Here is a 27476-nt window from a genome sequence, read left to right as displayed (position 1 = left end):
ATCAGGCTTACAATCTAGAGACTGTGTTCCATCAGGCTTACAACATAGGGACCATGTTCCATCAGGCTTACAATCTAGAGACCGTGTTCCATCAGGCTTACAATCTGGAGACCGTGTTCCATCAGGCTTACAATCTAGAGACAGTGTTCCATCAGGCTTACAATCTAGAGGCAGTGTTCGATCAGGCTTACAACATAGGGACCATGTTCCATCAGGCTTGCAATCTAGAGACAGTGTTCCATCAGGCTTACAATCTAGAGACCGTGTAGAGTTGTGCAGAGGCGCCAATAGGATAAAACACACTAAAATGTCTAAAATATTCGGGATGCGGTGGTGGACCGGCCAATCCCAAAACAGACAACGGTGCTGTCGATTATGGTCAAAAAACAATTTATTTACATACTCCTAGCACCAGTTGCAACGCGTTTCACAGGCAAATCCCGCTTCATCAGGCAATAAATAACCGGAGTAAACAACAGCACGGGGTCCAAACGAAGCTTGGAAAACAGAGGTGTCAAGCTTCGTTTGGACCCCGTGCTGTTGTTTACTCCGGTTATTTATTGCCTGATGAAGCGGGATTTGCCTGCGAAACGCGTTGCAACTGGTGCTAGGAGTATGTAAATAAATTGTTTTTTGACCATAATCGACGGTACCGTTGTCTGTTTTGGGATTGGCCGGTCCACCACCACATCCTGAATATTTTAGACATTTTAGTGTGTTTTATCCTATTGGCGCCTCTGCACAACTCTACACATCAAGAATCCACCCTTGGTGGAAGGGTGATATACCCTCCTTTTTGTTCTATCCGCAGAGAGCGACGTTTTAATCCTGAGTGGGGACAGGCTTGTTCTCCCCACCTGCCTCTACAGTGGTTTCCTTGGAGGTAACCCTGGTTTGTGAGTATAATACTTACACCTTACATTATTTTCACTATTTCCAGTGCATACTACACTATATTGGGCTCTCGGTTCTTTGTTTTTATAATCTAGAGACCGTGTTCCATCAGGCTTACAATCTAGAGACTGTGTTCCATCAGGCTTACAATCTAAAGACCGTGTTCCATCAGGCTTACAATCTAGAGACAGTGTTCCATCAGGCTTACAATCTAGAGACAGTGTTCCATCAGGCTTACAATCTAGAGACAGTGTTCCATCAGGCTTACAATCTAGAGACAGTGTTCCATCAGGCTTACAATCTAGAGACAGTGCTCCATCAGGCTTACAATTTAGAGACCGTGTTCCATCAGGCTTACAATCTAGAGACCGTGTTCCATCAGGCTTACAATCTAGAGACAGTGTTCCATCAGGCTTACAATCTAGAGACAGTGCTCCACCAGGCTTACAATCTAGAGACCGTGTTCCATCCGGCTTTCAATCTAGAGACTGTGTTCCATCAGGCTTACAATCTAGACACCGTGTTCCATCAGGCTTACAATCTAGAGACCATGTTCCATCAGGCTTACAATCTAGAGACAGTGTTCCACCAGGCTTACAATCTAGAGACAGTGTTCCACCAGGCTTACAATCTAGACATTATGTTCCATCAGGCTTACAATCTAGAGACCATGTTCCATCAGGCTTACAACATAGGGACCAAGTTCCATCAAGCTTACAATCTAGAGACAGTGTTCCATCAGGCTTACAATCTAGAGACCATGTTCCACCAGGCTTACAACATAGGGACCATGTTCCATCAGGCTTACAATCTAGACACCGTGTTCCATCAGGCTTACAATCTAGAGACAGTGTTCCATCAGGCCTCCAATCTGAAGGTCCGTACCAACTGCACAATTTTTCTGATGAGCGGTGATTTTTTTAAGCGATGAGTTATCATTTCCACAATCTCGTGATGTGTGTACATTCGCACGACTACGTAAATGACACTTAGCGATGCGCGGCGATAACGACCGTCACGGCGGATTGCATCTTTAAGGTCCCCAACGACTCCCACGCAAAGTGCCAAGATTGTTTGAATTCTCATTTGCGCCCATATGGATCAGGGAACCTTGTTCATCGGGATGTACCACTGGGAGGTTCGCTGATCCATTATCAGGGGAGTATTCAGCTAGATTCTGGCTAACATTATCTCCAGTTGAAGCCATAGAATGAAGGAAAGAATCTGGCTGATTTGCTATCACATGCACTGCTAATCTAGTGATGGCTCCCACTGTAAAGAAATATGACCGTGAAACACAATACAGACGAATGCTATTTGTACAAGGAAAAATGCTAATGCTCCTGACCCAAAAACGGATGTTCTTTCTTGCAGGGAAGTTATAGAAAAGACCCCAGAGCACTTTAAGATTGCTTGTCTTTCCGACATCTGCCAGCTCTTCACTGACTCCAGTCCTTTCCATGCTGCCTTTGGCAATAGGCCCAACGTAAGTATACACAACACAGTGATGAGCAGAGAGTGCATGCAGTGAGACAAGGATGCTTGTATGAAGAACAGAGCAGTGACCTCTAGCATTAGGCTGGAACACTGACAGGTATAAATTACATGAGATGTTGCGCACCCTATGGGCAGACCATTTGACAGTAAAGTAATACCGTATAGACATCAGGCATTCATCCCCCCAAATTATCAATTTGGCCAATAGCTTAAAGAGAATCTGTATTGTTAAAATCGCACAAAAGTAAACATACCAGTGCGTTAGGGGACATCTCCTATTCCCCTCTGTCACAATTTCGCTGCTCCCGACGCATTAAAAGTAGTCAAAAACAGTTTTAAAACGTTTGTTTATAAACAAAACAAAATGGCCACCAAAACAGGAAGTAGGTTGATGTACAGCATGTCCACAAATAGAAAATACATCCATACTCAAGCAGGCTGTATACAGCTTTCCTTCGGAATCTCAAGAGATCATTTGTGTGTTTCTTTCCCCCCGCAGCTCTCACTCACTGAAGAGTTACAGGCTGACTGTTTCTTCCTGCAGACAGCTCTGCCCGTGTCTGTAATTCCTCAGCATGTGACTCCTTTCACAACAGAGGATTTATCCAGCTTGTAAAAGATAAGAGAGCAGAGAAAAGCTGGCTAATGTAAATACCACACACACACACACGGGCCTGGAGGGGGGCGTGCATAGCAGATCAACACTGAAGAGTTGGCACCCTTCCAGACACAGGGCGACAAGTCCGACAGGGGAAAGATACATTGCTTTATTACAGAGACAGTGATAGTAGAAAGTGCTGCAGTAAGCCAGAGCACATTAGAATAGGTTTAGAAACTTGTAGGATGGTAGAAAACAGGATGAAATTTTTGTTACAGAGTCTCTTTAACAATCCTGTCTTTTGCACCCATCAAAACATGGATGCCTTGCACTTAGCAGCACGCAATATTTGTACAATTTAGTTGATCTTTGAAAACTATTTTTATCTAACGTATGTATGTAGATTGCATGGTAACTTCTAAGTAATTAGTGAATTGACGTTTGAACTGCAGCAGTTATGAGCACATCTCCAGCAATAAGGGCCCTTTTCCACTAAGAAACTCAATGGCAAACATGCTGAGTTTGCGTTTCTATGTGTTTTCCAGTACAGCTAATCGCTGCGATACATCGGGGGTATGGCGTAATTGCAGGACGTTTGCAATTTGCACCAGGAGGAAAATCGGATGGGAAAATATTTTCAATTGTGGTACGATTGCTATGCAATTTTCCTGCACTCCTATACTCATAGCTGAAGCGCACAAAAAATCCAGCAGGACGGCAAAATGCTGATAGCCGAAAAGGGCCCTGACAGTTATAACTAAAATCCAGTGCAGATTTGGGGAATGGTGGTCGCAGTTCTATGCATGGAGCCCCCCTTTCTCCATGTCAGGCTGCAAATATATGAACAGACACAAGATTTTTATCACTCAAGACAGTTGTTATTGTCTCTATGAAAGATCTAGCATCAATTCAGCATCCCAGAACGCCACCGAAGAATATTATTATTTATATAGCACCATCATCTTCCATGATGCTGTACAGTGTACAATACAGACAGTAGTGCGTGGCATGCACAGTACAATCAGAACATCTAGCAACACAATATATACATAGTTCATGCTTGGTATGTTAACATCCAGCCACACAAGGTCCATTTAATACAATAAGTAATTCAGAAATGAGAAACAGTATGGGAAGGACTCTGCCCTTGCAATCTAGAGGGGAGGGGGTTGAGACAATACTAAGGTGATGAAGGGACTAGCAGATAGCCATGATGTTATTAGCGATCTGCTGAGTTGGGTCACAATCAACTAACTGCTATTATACTATACTATATACTATCATTCCTGCAACGGGGCCCATCCTCCTCCCTCCCCTCTGCATAGAACAGAACAGGCTGCTAAGCAGTCTATCTCTACGGTGCTCATTCCTAAAAATATCACTCAAAATCATCACCAAAGACAATTTTGGGTGATAATTATTAAGTTGTACAAAATCCTATGCGTAGTACACACGATGCAATTTTCCATCAGATTGACATTCGAATCGATTGTTTTCGACAGGTCCAATCTGATTTCCGATCCTTTTTCTGATTTTTTTCCAATCACTTCTACACAAAATTGATCAGAAAAATGATCAGAAATCAGATCGGACCTGTCAAGAATAATCGATTCGACCGTCAATCTGATGGAAAATTGCATTGTGTGTACAAAGGAATTACATTACAGGGTGTAATGCATTATCTTGGGTATCAATGACAGGCTCTCTTGAAATGCTTGATGGGGTCAGGAAAGGACCCGCAGCAACGGGCAGTAGAGGCCCCATGAACTTTAATGTATTTGTAATAAGGCGCTAGTGAAAGATGAGCTGGGTAGATCAATAAATTCAGAATGGAGAAGCGGGATGTAATTAGAGAGGAGTATACTGAAACCCAGTCTGATGAGAGAGAAGGGATCGCATTGTATGGAAATGTATGTGAACATAGCATGAGAAATATGTCATGCTCTCCCCCCTCACCATTTCCTTGTTTGTCTACCCCTCCCCATCTTCCCCTTCTTCTGTACTCATGCCAATCACCCACTCATCGCAGGATGTCCTGGCCTACAGGGAAGTGGGGGTGCCAGAATCACGGATCTTCACGGTCAATCCGAAGGGAGAACTGACCCAGGACCTGAACTCAGGCTTTAAATCCTCGTGAGTTTCTGGGACATCAGCTATGGGGGGGGCGGGGGTGGGGGGAGTTCTGTAAGTTCCCAGCCATATGTAGTAACACATGTTAATTCCCACATACTCCAGAGTTTCTCACCTGCTTCTCTAACGTCCTTGGTTTTTCTCTTTCCTCTGTGTGTCGCCAGACGCAATCAGTACTAATTCTGCTCTCGTGATCTCCTCTACTTCCATGTGCTTAGGAAATAATCCGCCTGCTTACATAACAGTCATTTAAAGGATGACTGTGCTTTTATATTTTTCTTGATGCAAACCCCTAAAGCCCTCATTCAGCTTAATTTTTTAATGCACACAATAGTACATTTGCATCAATTAGCATTGTGCAGATTTGCACATCTGTACTTTTTTCAATAAATACAGGAAGAGTACCTGGCTGGCCCTTTTAGTTGCATTTCCTGTTGTGATCAGCGTTCAAGTTTACTGGACAGAAAGCTATCCAGACTCCTTTTCTTATCTCATCATTAAATACAACTATACATATATTTAGCAAACTAGAGGGCAGAGAGGAATAAAATAATTAAAATACTGAAAAGGTGGTTGCACTGCCTACATCAAAAAAGGACACTGGCAAACTTTGGGTGTTGGGTGAAGCCGCTGGCAAAATATCAGCAATGCTGCTGATATTTTACTATTGGTCATTGGTTAATTAGAATAATAGAATATAAGTAATTTTACTGATATTCAATTATGGCTTTACCTAACTTTCCTCTCATACTAACCTTCCCTCTATCTACTCCTAACACTAACCTACTGCTATCTAAGCCTAACACTAACCCCACTTACCTACTCCTAACACTAACGTACCACTATATGGGCCTGATATTAACCCCCCTTATCAACTTACCAGTATTTAAGCCTAACACTAACCTCCCTTACCCATGATTAACACTAACCTACCGCTATCTGAGCCTAACACTAAACCCCCTTTACTCTTAACGCTAAACTACTGCTATCTAAGCTGAACACTATCCTCTCTTGACTACGCATAACAATAACCTACCGCTTTCTAAGCTGAATACTAACCCCCTTTCTTACTATTTATGCTAAACTTCTGCTATCAAAGCCTAACACTTACCTCCCTTTCTTACTCCTAACCCTAAACTACTGCTGCCTAACCTGAACACTAATCTCCCTTGCCTACACTTAGCAATAACCGAACGCTTTCTAAACTGAACACTATCCACTGCTATCTAAGCCTAACACTTACCTCCCGTTATCTAAGCTTAACATTAATCCTCCTAACCTAATCCTAATGCTAACCTACCACCATCCAGGCCAAACACTAACCTCCCGAACCTACTCCTAACATTAACCTGGTAACTTACTCCGCTGCTGCTATTTAAGACTCACCTGAAGGGAAAATAAATAAACTGAGATAAACAATTTAATCTATTGTCCTAATTCTATATAGGATTTCCTCTGCTCCCATTGCCTAATGTTGTACCTAATGGTTAAAATCTATATTTAAAGTGAACCTAGGATAGATATTCCATACTTTTAGTTTGTGTTTAAACATTTACAAATTTGATTTCACATTTTATTGTCTCTGCTCAATGGCAGTCTATTAAGTGTCCGAGAGCTAAAATATATGAACTATTGACTTTTTTTTTATGTATTCCCTGTAGTCATAAGCTCTTATTCACCAGGAAAATGTTTTCTTTATGGCTGTAATTCTATATCAGTGGGGGATAAGCTATTATATGACAAGGGTTTGACAAAAGAGAAACTGTCACTTGCATGCCTAAAGATTAATAAGACGCAGCCTAGTTATTAATATGTTTGGCACCGTACTTACACATGTTTATGTCATCATATCATCTCAGGTACATAAGATTAGTTTTTAATGTTACTGAGATCCCATTCAGACCAATCTTGAACTATTCAATTTTGTATCTGTTCCTTGCACTCAGATGTGTTTCTCTCAGCCACACAGGAGTTTTACAACCTCAACTACTTATCAGTGAGAGTTACACTACAGCTCAATTGCATAGAAACTATTATTTAGAGCCCTGGATTCTTAACCCTCACAGTGACAAAATAGAAACACAGCCTACTTCTAAGTAGAATTGGGATTGTACATATGCATGTTTTCATCATCATGTCACATGACACTTCAGGTACCCTTTCAGCCTAGCACTGACTACGACTCATCACCAGATAAACTGAAACCTTCATTATGATATCATGTGATCATTTGTGGTGTGTGTTGCTGCAGGTACTCTTCTCTCTGTGACCTGGTGAACGTCATGTTTCCTCCTCCATCATCTCACTCAGTCTCAGCATTGCTCACTCAGGAATTCAGTGACTTCTCATTCTGGAGAGACCCTCTAAACAATCTTAGTGAAGAAGAGCTTGCTGAGGTTTTATAGCAGTTGTGCATCACATCATGTCCCTAGGACTTCACCAGTTAGCTACAGACTGAGGACATCAGAAGCCACCCATAATCATATCAATCCTGTATATTTGAAGACATGATGGGACTTGCTCAAGACAAAGGAAATACTGTATAAAGATGCTGTCCTTAGCAACCTGATTGCCCATATGTCATTTATCTACAGCCGTTAGAGATGAGAACGAGAACTTCACTGGTTGCTGCAGAAGTCCATTCCATTCCTCATGTCAGACAGTTGCCATAAATGAGCCTCTGTAGAATCTCAAGCCAAAGGTGAAGATGGGCAGATTAATGAGACTTGAGCATCTGAGCCTTACGATTGGTCAGCCAACACATTAAAGCATACTTGAAGTAGGAGAAAAGTTGCTAAAGGCAGCATGTCCCCATATACTAAGGAGTGTGTATTCGCTAGTGGTCATATCTGTAGCTCCCCCTCAATATTATAGAGTGATCCCTGCTGGTAAGGCAAATATCAGAACAGTCACCCAGAGTTTAACCCAGACACAGAGCCAACTGTGAATTAAGCCCATGGTGGTGTACATTACCTGCTGCTGGCCATCCTCCAATTGGACGTTTTCTTTGGGGTCTCTCCCGATCCCAATCCCTTTAATATTAGTCTGGCCCCTTTTGTCGATTAATTTGGGTGAAGTGGCTATGGGTGTGCACAAATGCTTCTGAACTGTGCATTTGCGCATTGCAAACCACACATGCCAAGTAAAAGCAATTGCACAGGCCCAGAAAAAGGAAGCTTTCATGCACAATGAACTCGCACATGAACAGTTGACTCGCGTGTTCACCACTCAGTTGAACATATGGGAGACTATGGAGGAATGCGGTCTTGAAACAGATAATTGGTAGGCCCCAAAGACAAGGAGCAATCCGAGGATGATCTGGAGTTAGTGCATTTGCGCCCAACTATTCTTATTTTAAACTTCCTGCACACCTCAGGAAAAAGCTACAGTGCCCAAACAATTCTCCTACATCCATTCACAACTAAAATATCAATGTAAGTGGACCATCCCTTTCATTTTCATTTTAAAAGGCTTCTACCTCCCAAAGCTATGTCGGCAACTCCACAAAGGCACAGGATAGGTTGAATTTGAGACCTTTATTGTTTCACAAATACATCGCTTTCTCATGACAAGTCCAAAAATACAACACATAGTTAATTTTATTCCATACAACAAAAATACAATTTATATTAATAGGCATCATTTAACCAAAATACAAAAAAAAAGTTAAATCCGAAGATAAACGATTCTCTGAGTTTTCTCGTTTTCGCTTTGATTTAATTGAAAAAAAAATATTATACATCTTGGGAAATAACACAGGCGTCCTCATAGATGCGCACAGGGTAATGGCATCAGATGTGCGGAGTAGCTCTAGAGGTTAAGAGCTATTAGAAGAGGCAGCTACTTGGAATGTTCTGTAGAGGAAATGTTTACATTAGGAGTGTTAGTGGCTGCTGACAGCCAGAGAATGCCTCTGCTATTCATCTTGTCAGCAGCCCAGAGGGGCATCGAGACGTAGCTGTGATTTAGCAGAGTGCTGTTGCTCTCTAGAGTCCTGTTAGGTGCCTCATGGATCTGACCTTCAATAAAAACATCGCTGATATATAAGATGGATTCCATCTCAGGGCATTTGTCATGTAAGTATGTAAAGTTGTAGCAGAATTTGACTCATTCCTTAGACTTGAATGGCTGTTTGTTCTTATTGAAAGCAATGCGTTAGTTGCTACTGTATGATGTGTTAAATAAAAAATTTTAAAAATCCGTTATTGCAGTTGTTACAATTACTTTTCAAAAATATATCTTACCCTGTTTAAAGACTGCTTGGACAGTTCTTGTATTGGCTTTGTAGGGTGGCATACATTTGAATTGACACCAAGCAGAGTTTGGAATTTACCATCTGAAAAGTTACTAAGCATAGAGCCTTTCCACTCCCGCCCCTTCTGGTAAATAGCTCATAAAAAAGTGAAGATGACCAGCACTTGCCAATTCTTAAAAAGCAGGGTATTTATTCACAAAAAAAGTGAACAAAAAATAGCCATGACATCTGGACTCCCAGAATGTAACTATAGCTCTTGAGAGTAGATATAGCTCTTAGCTGCAAAAAGTAGCATGAGGACTTCCTCCAGAATAGGTTACGCCTCCATTGCAGCCCAATTCCAATCACAACGGACTGTCGCCGTTTCGAACGGATAAACCGCTCTTTGTCAAGTGAAAGCATGTCACTATTGCCTGCCTAAACTCTATTATGTAAAGGTTGATCGCCACATTGCAGCCCATTCTATACTTTAAGAGCTATATCTACTCTCAAGAGCTATAGTTACATTCTGGGAGTCCAGATGTCATGGCTATTTTTTGTTCACTTTTTTTGTGAATAAATACCCTGCTTTTTAAGAATTGGCAAGTGCTGGTCATCTTCACTTTTTTGCTTGCATTAAGTCTGTATCAGCCATACAGGCTAGACCTGGCACAGCCGTTGAAGCAAGATAGGTGTGCTGTCCAAGAAGTACAAAAAAGGTAAATAGCTCATAGAGGCAGTTTTGATTGACAGGACCACTAACCAATGACCAGAAGGGGTAGGTATGCAAATCACTGGATACTAGAGATACTTGCTGCACTCTTCACTGCTGAACATGGGACATGCAACCTGGAAGAGGGGAAGGTGAGTATCATCTTTCCTCCCCATAAATTAGTATTTATATTTTGCCTCTGCTGTGAATATAAGCTATGTTTAGGCTTCCCCTACATCAATATGATTCCATGCATACCTTTTGCTTGCTGAATAAATTTTTCACAGTCTCTGTGTGAATCTCAGTAACTTGGACAATACTACCTGTCTGAATGACCATAATCTGCTCATCTAGATAACATCTGGCAGGGTAGCAGCACTGGCAGAGATAACCCTTTAGTGTCTGCAGCAGCTGTCACAACTCAGAAACATCAGCTCTGCAAGTAAGGTCAGTTTCAGAATTTCCTAAAAAAAGTAAAACGGCAGCACTGCAGTCAGCAGTGTGAGATGATAGTGTGCACTTGTAAAATGATGCTATGTAGAGCGTGACAGAGATCAAGTAAAAGAAAGTTAAAGGGACTCAGAGACGAAAAAGTATAATCCATTTATACATACCTGGGGCTTCCTCCAGCCCCATCAGCATGGATCGCTCCCACGCTGCTGTTCTCCGCCGCCTCTATTGCCTGTACCGGGTCTCGTCACTTCCGCTGGACGCGGCCAGTTGTATGCATGTGCAGGGACTCCCTCTGTCTCGCTGGCGCCTGCTTTATGTATGCGCCTGCGCAGTACAGAGGGAGCACACTGCGCTTGCGTCGACTGGCCCTGACTGGCCGAAGTGACGGAACCCGGTACCGGCGATAGAGGAGGTGGAGAACGACAGCGTGGGAGCGATCCATGCTGATAGGGCTGGAGGAAGTCCCAGGTATGTATAAATTGATTATACTTTTCGTCTCTGAGTCTCCTTTAAGCCTCAAGTTTTCTTTAAAAAATCTGTTCATTTGACCTTAAGCAGTTAGCTGGAGAAGTTAAAGGACACCTGTAGTGAGAGGTATATGGTGGTTGCCATATTTATTTGCTTTTAAACATTAATAGTTGCCTGGCAGTCCTGCTGATATAAAGATGGCAGCCTCCATATCCCTCTGGCTTTAGTTGTCCTTTAATATTCACTGGAAGTACAGTTGACTAAATGGACAGCTTAACTTAGTGAATAGCTTTAAAGGTCTAAACATTTTAAAAGAGTATACATTACAAAGGTTGGTCTAGCTAAATACTGAATCCAGTTAAACGTCATGAAGTTTTTAACCCAGCCTGTATCATGGTACAAAATCGTGGAATCATGCAAGTATCTATCATCATTATCAATGCATTTGTGGCTTCCTTCATACTGGAACCTGCATCTATGTAAATAGTAAAATGCATTATTTTACTGCTCAGAAGGTTCCGCTACTGTTGCCTGCCTCTCCCAGCACTTTGTTTACCCAACTAAAGGTCATGTGGTGGACACTGGTTGGAGATGACAAAGCAAGGGTCGTATTAGAGTAAAATGGCTAGTTCCCTGCAAGCCTTTTCAGAAGTTTGCGTTTGTTGCATGTCCCTAGGTTATACAGTTCACCCTGATTTGGGTTAGGTTTGGGTTTCTAGGTTTCCTTGTGTATTTTGTGGTCTGCAGCTTGGTGACTTTCTGTGGGCCCGTTGGTCTGTCCCTTATTTGAAGTGTGTGTCCACTTTTCATTAAAAGATTGATGCGACATACAAACACAAGCCATGCACTTTAATGCTGTTAAAACCACTCCAGTCACACAACCACTAATAAGCATTAAGCGTTTTATACAAGTTAGATAATCCTTGGCCATGATGATCATTCTGTGCTGTTTCAGCCAAGTATCTAGCAAGTGTTCAGCACTGGGGTAATGCTAAACAACAAGCAGTGAATGAGTGCTTTAACTTCTCTTGTCCCCATGCTGCAGGGTGCTGTGTGCTTCCTGTTGTCCCCCCCCCCCTTCCCCATTTGAATAGTACATGCTGCTCATCTGAAGTCTGTATAGAGCTCGTTCTTCTAAATGTTGCTCTTACAATCAGACCACAAACGTTACGGGCAACATTAATTAAGCATGTGTACACCTAACAGGCAATTTTTAATTACGGTAACCAAGTCTAAATTTGCTGGATAACTTTTAGAATCTTCACTGGGAATTCTCAGGTATCACAGAAGATGGGTTAATACATTAGCTCCCTAGTGTGCCTAACTGATTGGTCTGGACCTGCCTTGCCAAATAGCAAGATCTCCTCTGAATCTAATCAATCTGTGTCTTCCATTCCCCTAGGCACACAACCTACCAGCTTCAGAGCCATGGGCCCCAGTGTGAAGTTTTTACTGGGGCAAAACTTTATCTAGGCACCCCAAGAGGTGCCTTAGCTTGGAGTGCAAAATAGTTAATTAATGACTGCTACTATACACATCACACATAGTGGTCGTCATTTCCACCATAACACTCACGAAGAATGGATGAATTGTAAAGGAGGGCCCCTTGTCACAGGTTGTATGTGCAACCTCTGCAGACCTGTATTCCTACATCACTTGCCACCTGCTGTTTGCTACTTTCCCTAGTCTGACTATCAGGTTTGCTGTTTATCATTGCAGTTCATTTAGAGACTTCCAACTGGCTGCAGCTTGTTTTCCTAGAAGGCTGCCCAGTGGATCTGGTTCTTTGGCCATATTATTCACTCACACGTCTATTTGCTATAGTTTCCTGTTTGCTCCAAGTCAAGGTAAAGTTCAGTTTCCCAAGAAAGAGCAGAAGCCTTTTTCTATGGCACACTTGATCCATCCTCCCTCCCCGAGCCGTGTTTTCTCAGGAGGGAAGAGGTCCAGAGTGTTGCGGTACCATCAACCACAGCAACACTAACATGAGCAGCAGAACAAGTAAACACAGTGTGGACGCCAGGCGGTGGGAATGGAACTTTCCCTGTTGTAAAGGTAATCCATTCTAGATGCTAAATGGTTTCGGAGCAACGTGATCTACATCCTAAAAGAACACTTCCTTGAGTGCTAACCCCTTCTTTGTTTGTACGTTTTTCGTAATGGATATCATGATATAGCAAAAAATAATTACTTTGGTCCATGGTGTCCAACATTCTGACCACAGCAACAGATGTGCAACAGATTTGGAAGGCCTGGGTCCAGCCCTGACATCTGCAAAGCAGGGGTATTCTCAGAGGATATTTCTGCTGGAGTTAATGCCTAAAGCAGCAAGTTTAACGGAGTTGAAAGACATGGAGGACAGAATGGCGGGTCACAGAAACTGCCAAATAAGCATGAAGCCTTATGTATAATAAAAAAAAAAAAAAAAACGGTTTGCAAGCTAATGTGACAGGCCAGAATTTGCTGGTTACAAAAGGAAGATATAGAATGCTTTGAGGCGGAATGAGCCAGAAGCACAGCACTGACCTCAACTTATATTATGTGAAGCTGAACTAAAGTCAAACATGATACTCTTAAGTGATGTGGTCATGTGCTCATTATAAAGACATTACACAGCACTGGTCGCAGTAAGGTACTTGCAGAGTCTTTCTAGGGCTTGTGCTGTGTTTTATCTGCATTTCTGAAACACTAAAAGAATCTTGAATTTCAACTTGAATTTTGAATATGTGTATCGCAAACCTGCACTGAAAATGCCCTCAGAGTTGCACTTGGTTTCTGTTGAGCTTTCCATGTGCAACTTGTTCTGTTTTCCACATTTGGGGGTCACTTCCTGATTGCTTTGAATTCAGTGGGCGGTTGTCTAGCTGAGACCAGACACCATGCAATCTCACTGCATCTGTATTGTGATAGCATTGCTTCTTAACTGCGTAATATTTGTGTAGTCAGAGGTGTACAAAAGTCCTAAATGCATTTTTATATTCCCACAACCACTATTCCAAATTAACCCTCCCCACTCTATTTTAGCTGACAGCTGCCTCTGCATAAAAGTAGGGATTGTATAAAGACTTCAGTTCAAAAACAGGGATTCGCAGCTAGGTTTACTGCAGTAGCCACGTAAGCTGAACAAGTGATCAAAATTATCCACTATAGGATCAGCCCAATACTACCTGTCAACCAAAGCTTAGCAGAGTAAGGAGGCCAATTCAGACTGCTTGTTGATGGGAAGAAACATGGTCAAGTACCCCCTCCCCTTCCCCCCACACCCCCTGTTAGATATATCATTGGTGATTTCCTGAATCTGTCTCCTATAACCCCAGGCTCTTGTCAGTGTTACACTTGTAGAGAGCACAGATATCACCCATCAATGAGCTTGATCATTTTCTACAGAACTCCCAACTGTCCCTGTTTTGGAGAGACATTCCCTCTGTCTCTCTTTCTTCCTCATTTGTCCCTCTTTCAGCGCAGATGAAGAGATCTATATAAATATATGTATGTTTCTGCTGCTCTTAACTTAATTCTCATCTTTTGACATTTTTCTTATTTTCAAATTTTAATTTGAAGGTAAAGTAGTGATGATAACAATTAACAGTGTGTTTTGAATGATAAAATTACATATTTTGCTTATGATTTCTTTATGGTATGCTTGACTAGTGGGGGCGTGGCTAGGAGTGTGGCAGGGGCGTGTCTTAAAGGTATCCTTTGTTATCTCAAAATGTTGGGAGGTGTATTTTCTCTTACATATTCAGGAGAAATCAGAGAAGTACATGATCAATTTGTACATGTGATCGATTTCTAATCGTGTGATTGGCTGGTCACATGCCAGATCTGCTTCCTATGAAAGATAAAGCAGGAAGGAGATGTGACACTTCATCATGTGACCATGACCATACAGAGCACTTAAGGGCTAATTTTCTTCAGAAATCAGCTAATCATAATTAGAAACGATTCAGCTGAAATGATCATCATTTTTATAAGAATGTGCCTGTTTTTTGTGACCTGCACTTCTGTCTGTAATAAGTGGCAAACACCATATTTATACATCGGCACTCGGGATGATTTTTTTTTTGTCATTTTTGAAACTGCCACTTAAAATAGTGGTAATCTTTAGCTGCAACTAAAGTCAGTGTAGGCTTTAAAAAAAAATGTGTGACCTGCGCTTTGGGTATATTACATAGAGCATTGATTAGCTCATTCTTAATATGGCAGTATTAAAAGGAGGTGGGAGGGGGTGGATAATCACACACATGAGCAAGCTGATCACAACTTTCTCCATGATTTCTTCTACAGGACAAATATATGCAGGAGACATTGATAAACTGTACTCATCATCATCACCAGTCAACAGCACCTAATCAGCTAATAGCAGCTGATTGATAAATTGGCTTTGACTGTCTCTATGCAATTGTCTCTTTGGGTCAATGGAGAATTTTTTCTTCTTTTTTAGAAGACTTCTTGGCGACTCATCGACATGCTGCTGCTCTTTACAATCCAGTCATTAAGTCCTGCATTGTCTGTGCTTTCTGGAGTGCGGTGGAGGAAAGTCAGGTAAAGTTGCTGGCTGCACTGCCTGGCTTGGTCTTTTTTTTAGAGAAAATCGCTGAACTGTCTGTACAAATTTCCTGGCAGGTAGACATTTCATACAGTACATGCTGTGATTCAACTTTATATTTAGCTTTGCCTTTTTGCTTGTAATCAAGCTTTAACACTTTTTGGCATTTAGCAAAAACATAAACCAAAGAGGGGTCTACATAACAGAAGCTCACTATGTTAATGGCCTGAATGTGTATTTAGAACTTGTTCACCAAGTATTAAACCATTATCAGTGTCAGTAGAAAGTAAAGTTAGCGGCATTACATATAGGTTAAGAGAAAAGTCTAAAGCCTCGTACAGACAGAATAATCATTTGTGATCCTGCTTAGGGGAAAAAAACGTGCTGAATTTAAAAGGAACCTGAAGTAAGAGAAGTATGGAGGCTGCCATTTTCATTCTATAACAAATAATGCCAGTTGGTGAGTCTGGTGACCCAGATTAAGCATGCAGATCAGATGCTCTGACTCTGGTCTGACGCCACTGGTTGCATGCTTGTTGCAGGCATGTGACTCCAAAACCACTAAAGCCTAAAAGCTCAGCATGGCAACCAGGCAACTGACATTGTTTCCAAGGGAATGAAGTTTGCAGCCTCCTTATTCCCCCCACTTTAGGTACTCTTTAAACTCTCAGTCAAGCATTAGTCACCCATGCCAAGCATGACTTCTGCCCACTCCATTGTGTCAGCTGTTAGTCATTAGCAATCTGACTTTTTTCCAATGAAGTAGTCAGATTATTTAGTAGAGTGCCTTTTTATGGAATAGTAAAGGCTTTCACAGCTAATAGCTGCCATTGCAGGACAAAACATTTGAAAAGGTACTTCTTTCGCTAAGTAAAACTTTGGCCTTGATTCACTAAACCGTGATAACTCAAATATCACACCTTATCAATAATCACACCTTATAACAAGATATCACACCTTATCAAAGTTAACATGCCTTACATAGTTACATAGTTATTTTGGTTAAAAAAAGAAATACATCCATCGAGTGCAACCAGAGAACAAGGTACAACACCAGCCTGCTCCCTCACATATCCCTGTTGATCCAGAGGAAGGTGAAAAACCCCCACAAGGCATGGTTCAATTAGCCCCAAAAGGGAAAAATTCCTTCCCGACTCCAGATAGCAATCAGATCAAATCCCTGGCTCAACATCATTGGGCATTACCTAGTAATTGTAGCAATGATGTCTTTCAACGCAAGGAAAGCATCTAAGCCCTCTTTAAATGCAGGTATAGAATTTGCCATAACTACTTCCTGTGGCAATACATTCCACATCTTAATCACTCTTACTGTAAAGAACCCTTTCCTAAATAAATCGCTAAAATGTTTTTCCTCCATGCGCAGATCATGTCCTCTAGTCCTTTGAGAAGGCCTAGGGACAAAAAGCTCATCCAACAACCTTTTATATTGCCCTCTAAAGTATTTATACATGTTAATTAGATCCCCTCTAAGGTGTCTTTTCTCTAGACCACATGTGTCAAACTCTGGCCCGCGGGCCAAATTTGGCCCGCAGCACCATAAAACTTGTCCTGCTACTAATTGGCAATGGCACTGGTCCTGCCCTGAGCCCCTGCGGGTTTGTAATGCTCGCTATGCTACTGTGATAAGGAGTGTTAACTTTGATAAGGTGTGATATCTTGTTATAAGGTGTGATTATTGATAAGGTGTGATATTTGAGTTATCACGGTTTAGTGAATCAAGTGTGTGAGTTAGCGAAAGAAGTACCTTTTCAAATGTTTTTGTCCTGCAATGGCAACTGTTAGCTGTGAATATTTGAGTTATCAGGGTTGAGTGAATCAAGCCCTATGTGTATTGCATAACACCCCTACTACAATAGGGACATAACACAACCCAAACTTATTTTATACTAAAGCGTTATTTTATACTATAACGTTGAAGACCTGCAGTGCAACATGCGTTATTCAGAAAGGCACTGTAGAAAGTGCATTTGAATAATGTGGTTTGTTTAATGCAGAGGTGTGCTCATGCCCATACAATTGTATGGGCAGTGTGTTTACATCCAGCAACGCAGCATGTAGCAATAGGCATAGCGTGACCTCACCCTACAAGCTGTATGCTGTCATTTGCCACCCATGAAATGGAGATCTCTATTTAAAGGAATACTGTAGGGGGGTCGGGAAAAAATGAGTTGAACTTACCCGGGGCTTCTAATGGTCCCCCGCAGGCACAGACTATACTGGGCTTGTGCTATACACTCCTGGTGACGTCAGTGGGAGCGAGGACACGGCAATGTAGGCGCAGTGGTTTTCAGACTTTGAAGTCAGAAATTCCAGAAGTGAACCGGAGGCGGGGCCGGAGCATCGGTGAGTGGCTGCAAGGGCACAGGATGTCTGCGGGGGACCATTAGAAGCCCCGGGTAAGTTCAACTCATTTTCCCCCGACTCCCCTACAGTATTCCTTTAAGATTGGCTTATTGACATTCAAATCCTTGCATAATCTGGTCCATGGATACCTGAAGGATTGGTTGCAGCTGCATCATACCTCCCACAATCTTAGTTCAAAAGGATCTAATAACTTGGCCTCCTGGTGCTTCTCGACTATAATTTCTCCATAATGGGGCAAGTCCAGAGGCTCATACTGTCCCCTAATAAGCTTAAAGCAAGTGAAGAATTAACCCCAAATATTTGTAGCGTGTTAGTTTCTCACTGAGGTTGCTTAATGCACGTGAGCAGCTATCATGGCTCCAGAAACTAAGACACTGATGGTATTAGTAATTAAAGAGGAATTTTTAGGTAAGGCACAAGTGATTAAAAATAGTAATGTTCTCCTTTGAAGAGCCATGTTGTGACATGGCTTCCTGAAAAATACCCCGAAGCTGCATCCACATGAACAAAAGCAAAAATCATGGTTCAGGTGTTATGTTGAAATGACATCACATAAGGGAAGCAATCATCCAACAGGGATGTGCTCAATAGTGGTGGCGTAGGAACAGGGGGTGCAGAAGTTGAGACTATATCCAGGCCTCTGTGCATTGATGGTATAGTGGTAATAGTAAACAAGATAACAAGTTGTCCATCCTCCCCCTAATTACACCTCTCTCACACTGCAGTAATGCTAGAAAAGCAGCTTCTTTGGTTATTGGCTGACAGATATAATGGACATTGTAAATCTTCCAGGAGTACGATAAGACTCAGCAGTCTAGAACGTAGTATTTCACTGCATGCTGGACACGGCCCAGGTCAAAAATAAATGTAGAGCCCCTCACCTTTTTATACTTTACCGATAGTAAACTTCAGACCTCTAGAGTGCCTGACTTGTGGGGCCTCTAAGGAGCTTGAGACCCTAGCGAATTGCCCTGTTTTACCCCATGGAAGGACCCGCACCGATGCTGGATTTTAGGAACAGATTAACATATTTTTACAATTCTGGCATCTTCTTGTTAGCAAGGATCATCATCATGAAGCATATATACTTCTATACAGAGCTTTACCAAAACAACAAGTTTACATTAAGGCAGCTTGGCCTGTAAGATTTAAAACACAACGGAATTCCTCACAAACAGCATAGACTAGTTTTGGTTCTTCTTCAGCAGTCATGTTACATTTTATCCCCACTAAATGGAAATGTTAGACAGCAGGAAAGTGCAAGATCAACTTATCGTACACCGATTGATTCATTTTGGCCAACTATTGTCTAATGCTATTTCAAGCTCCTACTGTACATCTATAGATGGGAAGAGGTTAACTTACCTGCAATTCTGGAGACATCCAGCAGGAGGCGCATGTGTGACATAAAAATTCTAGAATCTATGAAATATGATACTGTTGCACTGATCAGTTGTGTGTGCAAATCACACTAGCTTCACTTGCAGAAATGGAATTGCCTGCCTACTTTACAGTAGAATGGAGTAACTTGTGCCAAAACATAAGGCCACATGGTACATAATTCCAATATTAGTATCAATGTTTAGGTACAGAGTTTATACATGCATAGTATTGTCCCATTGCAAGTATTGAGTTAATATTTGGCTTGAGTCTTTAAAGTCCACTTCTTTTTATGGATTTTTCTGTTGCACTGTGAATGTCTGATGGAGTGCACAGTGGGGCTAAAAGCTGAGGCAATAGTGCATCACAGAATAGGGTTTTCTTCAGATAATCATACAAATGAGGTGATGTTAGCAAGTGTTCTGAAGTGTGTCATGGGTAACATAAAGGAACAAACTAAAATAACAGTCTGTGAAGTTCAGTTCTTGGTATAGTAATAATGCCCTAGCACCAAATATATCCCTGCACTGCCACTTTGCATCACATTGATCTTGTGGCATAGAGAACATTTTCCCCGCCCAACCCCCCAAAAAGTGACTTAGCTGCCCCAAAATCTGAGGATTAAAGTATTTTCGTGTCCCACCTTTTCCACTGTGGAATCTTTTGTAAGTTCTTTCAGTTTTTGCTTGCGTATTTGTCCACCAAGTTAAGGCACTACCACAGTTCTGTTATGCTATTTGCCTTCAAAACTGTCCTGTGTGGTAGATGACAGGGGCTGGGTTGGCAACTGCTGAGTTATTCTGTTCAGCTCGTGTCTCAAGGTCTCCAAGCCATGCTCATGAGATACTAATGTGCTATTGACATGGTCTAAGTAACCAATCAGACTTGCTTCCTGAGCTCCACAAGCACCTTCCACTTGGTTCACTCGACGTTCAAACTGTGCCACATCTGATTGAAGTTCACGGGCCAGAACTTGACAGCTACCCAACTGCCCTGCAAGACGTGATTTCAGTCTTTCCATGTCACCTCGTAATCCTAACAGCTGTCCTCGGCTGGTGCGGATCTGAGAGCCCTGTCCGTCTACCTGGCCTTGAACAGTAACCAGCTCTTCTGTAAGTCTAATGCCCCGTTCCTCAGCAGTAGAATTAACTTGGTTTACCACATCCGCATATCTGTTCACGGTTTCTTCCAGACCATTCAGGGAACGGCCAACACTGCGTAAATTGACTTGTAGTAAGGTGATCTCACCTTGTAAAGCTTCCTCTTGTAGTCGTTCAAGATGTTTCTTAATGCTTAAAACAGTATTGTTCAAGTAGCCTATTTGTTTCTGGACATCCTCATTCTCTTTTTGGACCCGTGACATCTCATTATGAATCTCTACAGCTGAGTCTCCTCCAGGTGTGGCACATCCAGCAGCGCACAGTTCCTCTACAGCAGCAAGCCGAATTTGTACTCCTTCCAGACCTTCAAGACCTTCCTTTCGTATCCCAGACAAATGAGCATCCAATAAAGGCATAACTGCTCCGTCAAGAGCCAAAGGAGCTGAGGCATTAGTGAGTTCTCCAACAGCTGTGAGAAGCCTTTCTTCCAGAACTCTAATTTTGTCATCCACAGAAGCTCTTACCCCATCTAACTCGCCTATTAAATGGCCCCTTTCCCCTCCTTCTTGGCAACATCTTCTGATACCTTCTTCAGTAAAATTCAGCCTACTTTCCACATCATCAAGTCTTGTTCCAACTTGAGGTTCTACTATAATCCTTGTCATCTCTATATCCATTTTCTGACTAAGAGAGTTATGCTCCTCAGTAAGATGGTGTAAACTGCGTTCCAGTGCCTCCACACGCCTGCTGAGATCCTCCAGCCGTCCACAGCAGCCTTCAGGCGAACTTAGCCCTTGCAATTTGGCACCTAACTCTGTCAATTCTCTTCTTAGAGCAGCTTCTCTTCCGTCTATTTCTTGCTGCATCCTTTGACCTGCCATCTCTTCCAAAGTTTGACACTGCTTTTGCACTTCTTGTACTTTGATGTCGCAGATCCCTTGGATTTTCTGTATCCTAGCTTCTAATGCATCCAAAAGTTTTGCTTGAGCCTCAGCTATCTTGCCCTCCAAGTACTGTTCTAGCATCTCGGTGGATGTAAGCGGAGAAGGTCTAGCAGCTTCAAGTAAGTGTTGGAGTTGTGCTTCATGGCCCATCACCATCCCATTTACCTCCTCTAGAAGCTCTGTTTTTGATCGTAGAAGTTCACTGACTTCAGCTACTCTGCCAGTCAGATCTACAGGAACATGCGGAGCTTCAGCCAAGGCATCTGGAATCACCCCAAATCCTACAGAGGCCTGCGATGACGAACTGGGCCCGCTTACCAATGAACCAATCATCTTGTTGGTGTCCTCTTGGATGGCAAGACGAAGAGAGTCTCCCAGACCAGTTACTATTCCTTGTAAGTTGTCATAAGCCTGAGACAGACGTCTGATCTCTTCTTCCACACGATCCAAACGTTCTCCAATTACAGGAGATAGTTTTCTCCCTGCAAGGAGCAAAAATAAACAGATTAGCTCTAAAAAAGTAAAGAGTGCTTCTGTCCAATTCTGTCCTGGTAAAACTGGTATCATTTATACTAAAATTACTGAAAGTGGTTGAAAAACAAGAACTCTCTTAAAATGAAGGCATCAGAACAGGCATTTAGTCAACAGGGCAGCTCAGCTGGTAATGCTGTAATGTAAAAGAGCATGCTAAAGCTGGCTTATGATGTATAAGAAGGCTCTACCACTATTACTGGAGTCTCAGTAGAAGTGGACATACAGTGGTCACACATGCCTTTCAGTAGGGGATACATTTAAAAAAGGCCCCACAAAAAATGGTGCAGGGTGATGCTGATAATGACATCTTGCAGACTATTTAACGTTTCAGAAATGTCTTAAAATGTTAAATAACCTTAGTAACAACATGTCATTACCGGCATCTTTAGTACGGTACCTGGTCCCGGCGATCGCGTCTCCTCCACTTTCTGTTTAATTTTCAGGAGTCCTGCAACCAACCAATCACCATGTGGGGATTGAAGCCACATGGTGATTGGCTGGCTGAAGGACAGGGGCAAACTAACAACAAGGAAGTGGAGAAGATGCAATCGACCAGGAGCAGATAATGTATAACTATATCTCTGCCCTACTCTCACACCTCTACCTATCCCTAAACCTAACCACTCCACCCCCACTGCCTAATACTGGACTACTCCACCCCACTGTCTACCCTGGATTACTCCTTTCCTGCTGCCTAACACTAATTCCCCTGCCTGTACCTACTCTCTGCCACTTTCTGCCTCTGCTGGTTAGTCTGTCCCTCTCGGTGTTACAAGCCCTACTCCATAGAGCCAAATTAATCCATGCCATGCACTGATGAGGATCAAACAATCCGAAACAGTCTGTATGCATGTTGGATTATTATGGCTCTGTACAAATTAACAAGCTGACACATCATTGCATTCCAGCGGTTCTGGAGGTGTGTTTAGCTTCTAAGGGTAACAGTGGTTAATTTGCATATATTCAGCAGTGATGCCTTGGGAGATATCTCAAGCTCACTCCAACCTCAATTATCGCAAATTCTTTCTGTTTTAAGAAAGCAAACTTTTGTTTTTCTCTGCCACCACAGGCGGCAATATTACAAGCCGCGATTAGTGGCAAAAATATTCAATTATGCTGCCTGTTAAATAGTGGTTGCCAGAAACCTGCTATTTATCAGGTGCCATAATTTAACCTTCTTGCCGCTAATTATGGCTTGCCATTTTTATAGCTGCTAGTCCTGCACCATTTTTATCTGGTCCCATCATTAGAAGAATCACCTATGTGCTTTCCCCCTTTTTCCAGGTAACCCCCAGAGAAATGCTATCAAATAAAACCATACATGGCCAAACTAAATTCAGCAGGTGTCTAGGAGAGGCCTACAAAGAGTCATTAGTGAGCATGTGTTATTGCTTCCTAGCAAGATGTTCATATGCTGTAAGAGTTGCCCATTTCTCCTAGAAGAATTTATCCTGCAAGCAAAATTCATGGAAAAGCTTGATTGAGTGGTGATAAGTTTGTACTGCTCAGATTGGCTAGCCACATTCATGTGATCAAGTCTCAGATAAGCTTTCTGATGAGCCAATCAGACACATGCTAATAAATCAAGTCTGGTTTATAGATTATGTACTTTTCCATCTATTTTCCTTGCAGGAGAAATGTCCTTAGGAGAATTGAACATATGAGAATGAGATAGCAGCAAAATTATGATCTGAGCAAAATTAGAAACACGGTAACAAAAGCAGGAAATCGGAAACAGGTTCTGCATTCTTGGTTTATTACATTATTGAAAAACTGAAAATGTCTTATAACCAGCTCTCAGACTACATACCGTAGTAATTTGTACAAGTGCAGCAAATATTGTTTGGTAAAAAGACTGTAGATATTGTTTGGTACCTTCTGTGTTGCTGCAAATGCTTTTATTGGACCAGATCACACATTTTAATGACCAGGGAATACTATGGCTGCATAAACACAGAAGACTTTTGTTGACAACTGAACTGAGAGTTAAAGAGGAACTGTAACGACAAAACGGCCCCTGGGGGGTACTCACCTCGGGTGGGGGAAGCCTCAGGATCCTAATGAGGCTTCCCACGCCGTCCTGCGTCCCTCGGGGGTCTCGCTGTAGCCCTCCGTACAGCGGTGACGCAATATTTACCTTCCTGGCTCCTGCGCAGGCGCTCTGATGCCTCTCGGCGCCGAAGTAGGCGGAAATACCCGATCACCGTCGGGTCTGCTCTACTGCGCAGGCGCAAGTTTCCGGCGCCTGCGCAGTAGAGCGGACCCGACGGAGATCGGGTATTTCCGTCTATTTCCGTGCAGAAAGTCGCCACAGCGCCCCCGCTGGAGCCAGCAAAGGTAAATATTGAACTGACAGTCGGCACAGTCGCCGGCTGTTCGGAGGGCTGCAGCGAGACCCCCGTTGGACAGAGGACGGCGTGGGAAGCCTCATTAGGATCCGGAGGCTTCCCCCACCCGAGGTGAGTACCCCCCAGGGGATCTTTTTAATGTTACAGAGTCTCTTTAACCACCTTAGCGGTATGGACGAGCTCAGCTCGTCCATTACCGCCAGAGGGTGCCGCTCAGGCCCTGCTGGGCCGATTTTGATCAAATAAAGAGCAGCACACGCAGCCGGCACTTTGCCAGCCGCGTGTGCTGCCCGATCGCCGCCGCTCTGCGGCGATCCGCCGCGAGCAGCGGCGAAAGAGGGTCCCCCCAGCCGCCTGAGCCCTGCGCAGCCGGAACAAATAGTTCCGGCCAGCGCTAAGGGCTGGATCGGAGGCGGCAGACGTCAGGACGTCGGCTGACGTCCATGACGTCACTCCGCTCGTCGCCATGGCGACGTAGTAAACAAAACACGGAGGGCCGCTCATTGCGGCCTTCCGTGTTACTTTTGGCCGCCGGAGGCGATCAGAAGAACGCCTCCGGAGCGCCATCTAGTGGGCTTTCATGCAGCCAACTTTCAGTTGGCTGCATGAAATAGTTTTTTTTTAATTTAAAAAAAACCCTCATGCAGCTGCCCTGGCGATCTTAATAGAACGCCAGGGTGGTTAAATGGAGGCTGCCATTTTTTATTTCCTTTTGAAAAAAAACAGATGCCTGGCTGCCCTGCTGTTCTACCGTATTTGGCTGCAGTAGTGTCTTTACTTTGTTCTCTGGTTGAACTCGATGTACGTATGTCTTTTTTCAACCCAAATAACTATGTAACTATGAATAACACCAGAAGCAAGCACGTGGCTAATCTTGTCAGATCTGACAATAATGTCAGAAACATCTGATCTGCATATGCTTGTTCAAGGTCTATGGTTAAAAGTTTAAGGGGCAGAGCATCAGCAGGACAGCCAAACAACTGGTATTGCTTTAAAATGAAATAAATATGGCAGCCTCCATATCCCTCTTACTTCAGTTGTCCTTTAAAAACAATAGTTGATGGTCATTGCAAGCAACTATCTTTAAAGATGTGCTTGTAATACACGAGGCAGCACCACCGCCGCCTCCATGCGACCATCTGTCCGTCTGGCGTCTAGGACGCCGAGCACGTAACGTTCACTTGTGCAGGGGGTCGCCGTCTCGCGTGTGCGCGCGCACAGATGGGACCTTTATGCGGGGAGGAAGCCCGTCAGCTGACCTTCTGGTCGGCTGACGTCAGAGGAGTCCCACGGTGCCCAGGATTTGCTGATGGAGGGGGGCGTGCCGGTGAGGTCTCCTCTGCTTCTTAAGCCTCTGGGCTTCATTTACACGCTGTCTGTTGTCGTGAATACTTGCGTGTTAGCGCTCAGACCTTAGACTAGATCCCAGGTGTTGATGCTAAGGACTTCACACCTAGTCTAGGATATTGCTTCATTGTTACTGTTTATTTGTTAGACTAGTTCCCGGGTGTTGATGCCAAGGACTTCACACCTAGACTACGATATTGCCTATTGTATTGATCTCCTGTGTATGACTCTTGGCTATTCCTCTGACTCTGATCCTGCTTTCCGATCCTGTACCTTTGTCTATCTGCCTCGTTAGTTGCTGAACCTTTGCCCGATTACCGATTACTCTCCTGCCTCACGATTCTGTACCGATACTTACCTCTCTGTTGCCGAACCTTGCCTGTCAGACCTTTCTACTCACCAGTGGGCCCTCGCCACTGGTGAGGTGTTAGCTTCACCAGCTCCTCTGGTGAAGTTATTCATTAGTGCAGTACTGTTGGTATCTCCTGCTCCTAGGCTGCAGTACAGTCTGAGTCACCCGCTTCTCGGGTGATCACTCGGCTGCAGTACACTCTTAATCACCCGCCCCTCGGGAGATTCGGTCTTCAGTATTGTATCTCCAGCTTGCTGGACCTTGAACCTGATTACCCGGTCAGTGTACTGACACTACCTCACCAGCCCTCTGGTGAGGTCTCATTAAACTATTAAAGTTACGGTTGCACCAAATCACTATACACTCAGCTCTTTGTCTCCTATACTGGTATTATTGGCGATTCTGCAGATCGCACATAATCTGGTATAGCGTCTGCATTATTGGTGATTCTGCAGAACACCACATAATCAGACATCTGAGCTACAACACAAGACCGTTACAGTCCCTCAAAATCAACCAACCTCAGCCACTTCTTCACCAGCCTACTGAGTTGGAAGAAAAGGATGTTGCCAGAGGAGCGTGTCTTGTTGTCCTCCCTGCTCCCCTTCCCTGACATACACACACTTCCCACTACCTCCATAGTACAGTATTTGCCCAGCAAGCATACAGCGATCATTAACAAAAGGTTCCCTGATGCACAGACTGCTAAACATGTTTTAGAGTGCTAAATGTTTGGAGTGTGTACATAGCTTTGAAACTGTAGACTGAGTCAAGACCAGATGACTGATACAACAAGGTTTTAGGCATGTACTGACTTATAAAAAAAAAAAACTGTCCCCCTTTTGCATCACTTGCTTATTCGTGAACCTCCTGAACTTCTCCAGTGCAGCCCCTAACGTACAGAACTCCCTACCACCCCATCAGGCTCACTCCCACTTGCAGCTCATTCAGGCTTTAAAAACCAATCGCTTCGCCATTGTTTACCTGCCATCCTCATAGCTCTATCCCCCTCCCTTGGACATACAGCACTCTTCCCCATGTGCTCTTCTCCACCACCACCATATAGACTCAGTGACTTGTCTGCAATACGTATCCCTACGTTGTTACATCAGAATTTTGTGCGCCATTGTTGAATGCTATAATGCCCCGGTGTAGTATTGTTTAGTTCTGTCCGTCTATTGTGCAGTGATGCGTAATATGTTAGCGCTTTCCAAATAAAGTTTAACAATAATATAGCTTTATAAAGTTATAATGAGCCATGAGGTCTGAAGAACACAAAAGTACAATGAAGCAGGTTGTATTGAAAAAGGTATACAAAAGGAGGTATGAAGTACAGAGACCACTGAGGTATAATGAGGTATGAGAAGAGCTACACAGAAGACTGAGATATACCAAGGTGGGAGTTTCAGGGAAGACTGGGGTATAATGAGCTGTGGGGTACACTTTGGTATAATGAGAAATTAGGTACAGTGAGACATAATGAGGTACAGAAAAAAGAAAGTTATAGGACATCACAAATTCATAATGAACCAGAGAAAATGAGATGAATGA

At 43.1% G+C, this 27476-nt stretch overlaps 3 protein-coding genes across 6 annotated transcripts in view; 1 reads left to right on the top strand and 2 right to left on the bottom strand.

Annotated features, from left to right (window-relative positions):
* Window positions 1-5258, bottom strand: part of LOC137541488 (myosin regulatory light chain 2, smooth muscle major isoform) — a 183536-nt gene extending 178278 nt beyond the window's left edge. Inside the window, exon 1 of the mRNA XM_068262798.1 lies at window positions 5235-5258. The gene's annotated coding sequence lies outside the window, so the exon portion shown is untranslated. The remainder of the gene's footprint in view (window positions 1-5234) is intronic.
* Window positions 1-9319, top strand: part of LOC137541486 (phosphatidate phosphatase LPIN3-like) — a 138263-nt gene extending 128944 nt beyond the window's left edge. For 3 of the 4 annotated variants that reach the window (XM_068262792.1, XM_068262794.1, XM_068262793.1), the window contains exons 18-20: window positions 2269-2380; window positions 5019-5122; window positions 7371-9319. In XM_068262792.1, the coding sequence (XP_068118893.1) occupies window positions 2269-2380; window positions 5019-5122; window positions 7371-7524 (370 nt within the window). In that variant the 3' untranslated portion in view covers window positions 7525-9319. The remainder of the gene's footprint in view (window positions 1-2268; window positions 2381-5018; window positions 5123-7370) is intronic. The other variant, XM_068262795.1, reaches the window with a different exon arrangement.
* An 8085-nt stretch (window positions 9320-17404) lies between these two features.
* The window catches only part of EMILIN3 (elastin microfibril interfacer 3), a 49810-nt gene continuing 39738 nt past the window's right edge, over window positions 17405-27476 (bottom strand). The window contains exon 4 of the mRNA XM_068263399.1: window positions 17405-21826. Coding sequence (XP_068119500.1) covers window positions 20034-21826 — 1793 coding nt within the window. The 3' untranslated portion in view covers window positions 17405-20033. The remainder of the gene's footprint in view (window positions 21827-27476) is intronic.

Source organism: Hyperolius riggenbachi, chromosome 12 (genome assembly GCF_040937935.1).
Source record: "Hyperolius riggenbachi isolate aHypRig1 chromosome 12, aHypRig1.pri, whole genome shotgun sequence".
NCBI lineage: Eukaryota > Metazoa > Chordata > Amphibia > Anura > Hyperoliidae > Hyperolius > Hyperolius riggenbachi.
This window is presented reverse-complemented; position numbering and strand designations above follow the sequence as displayed.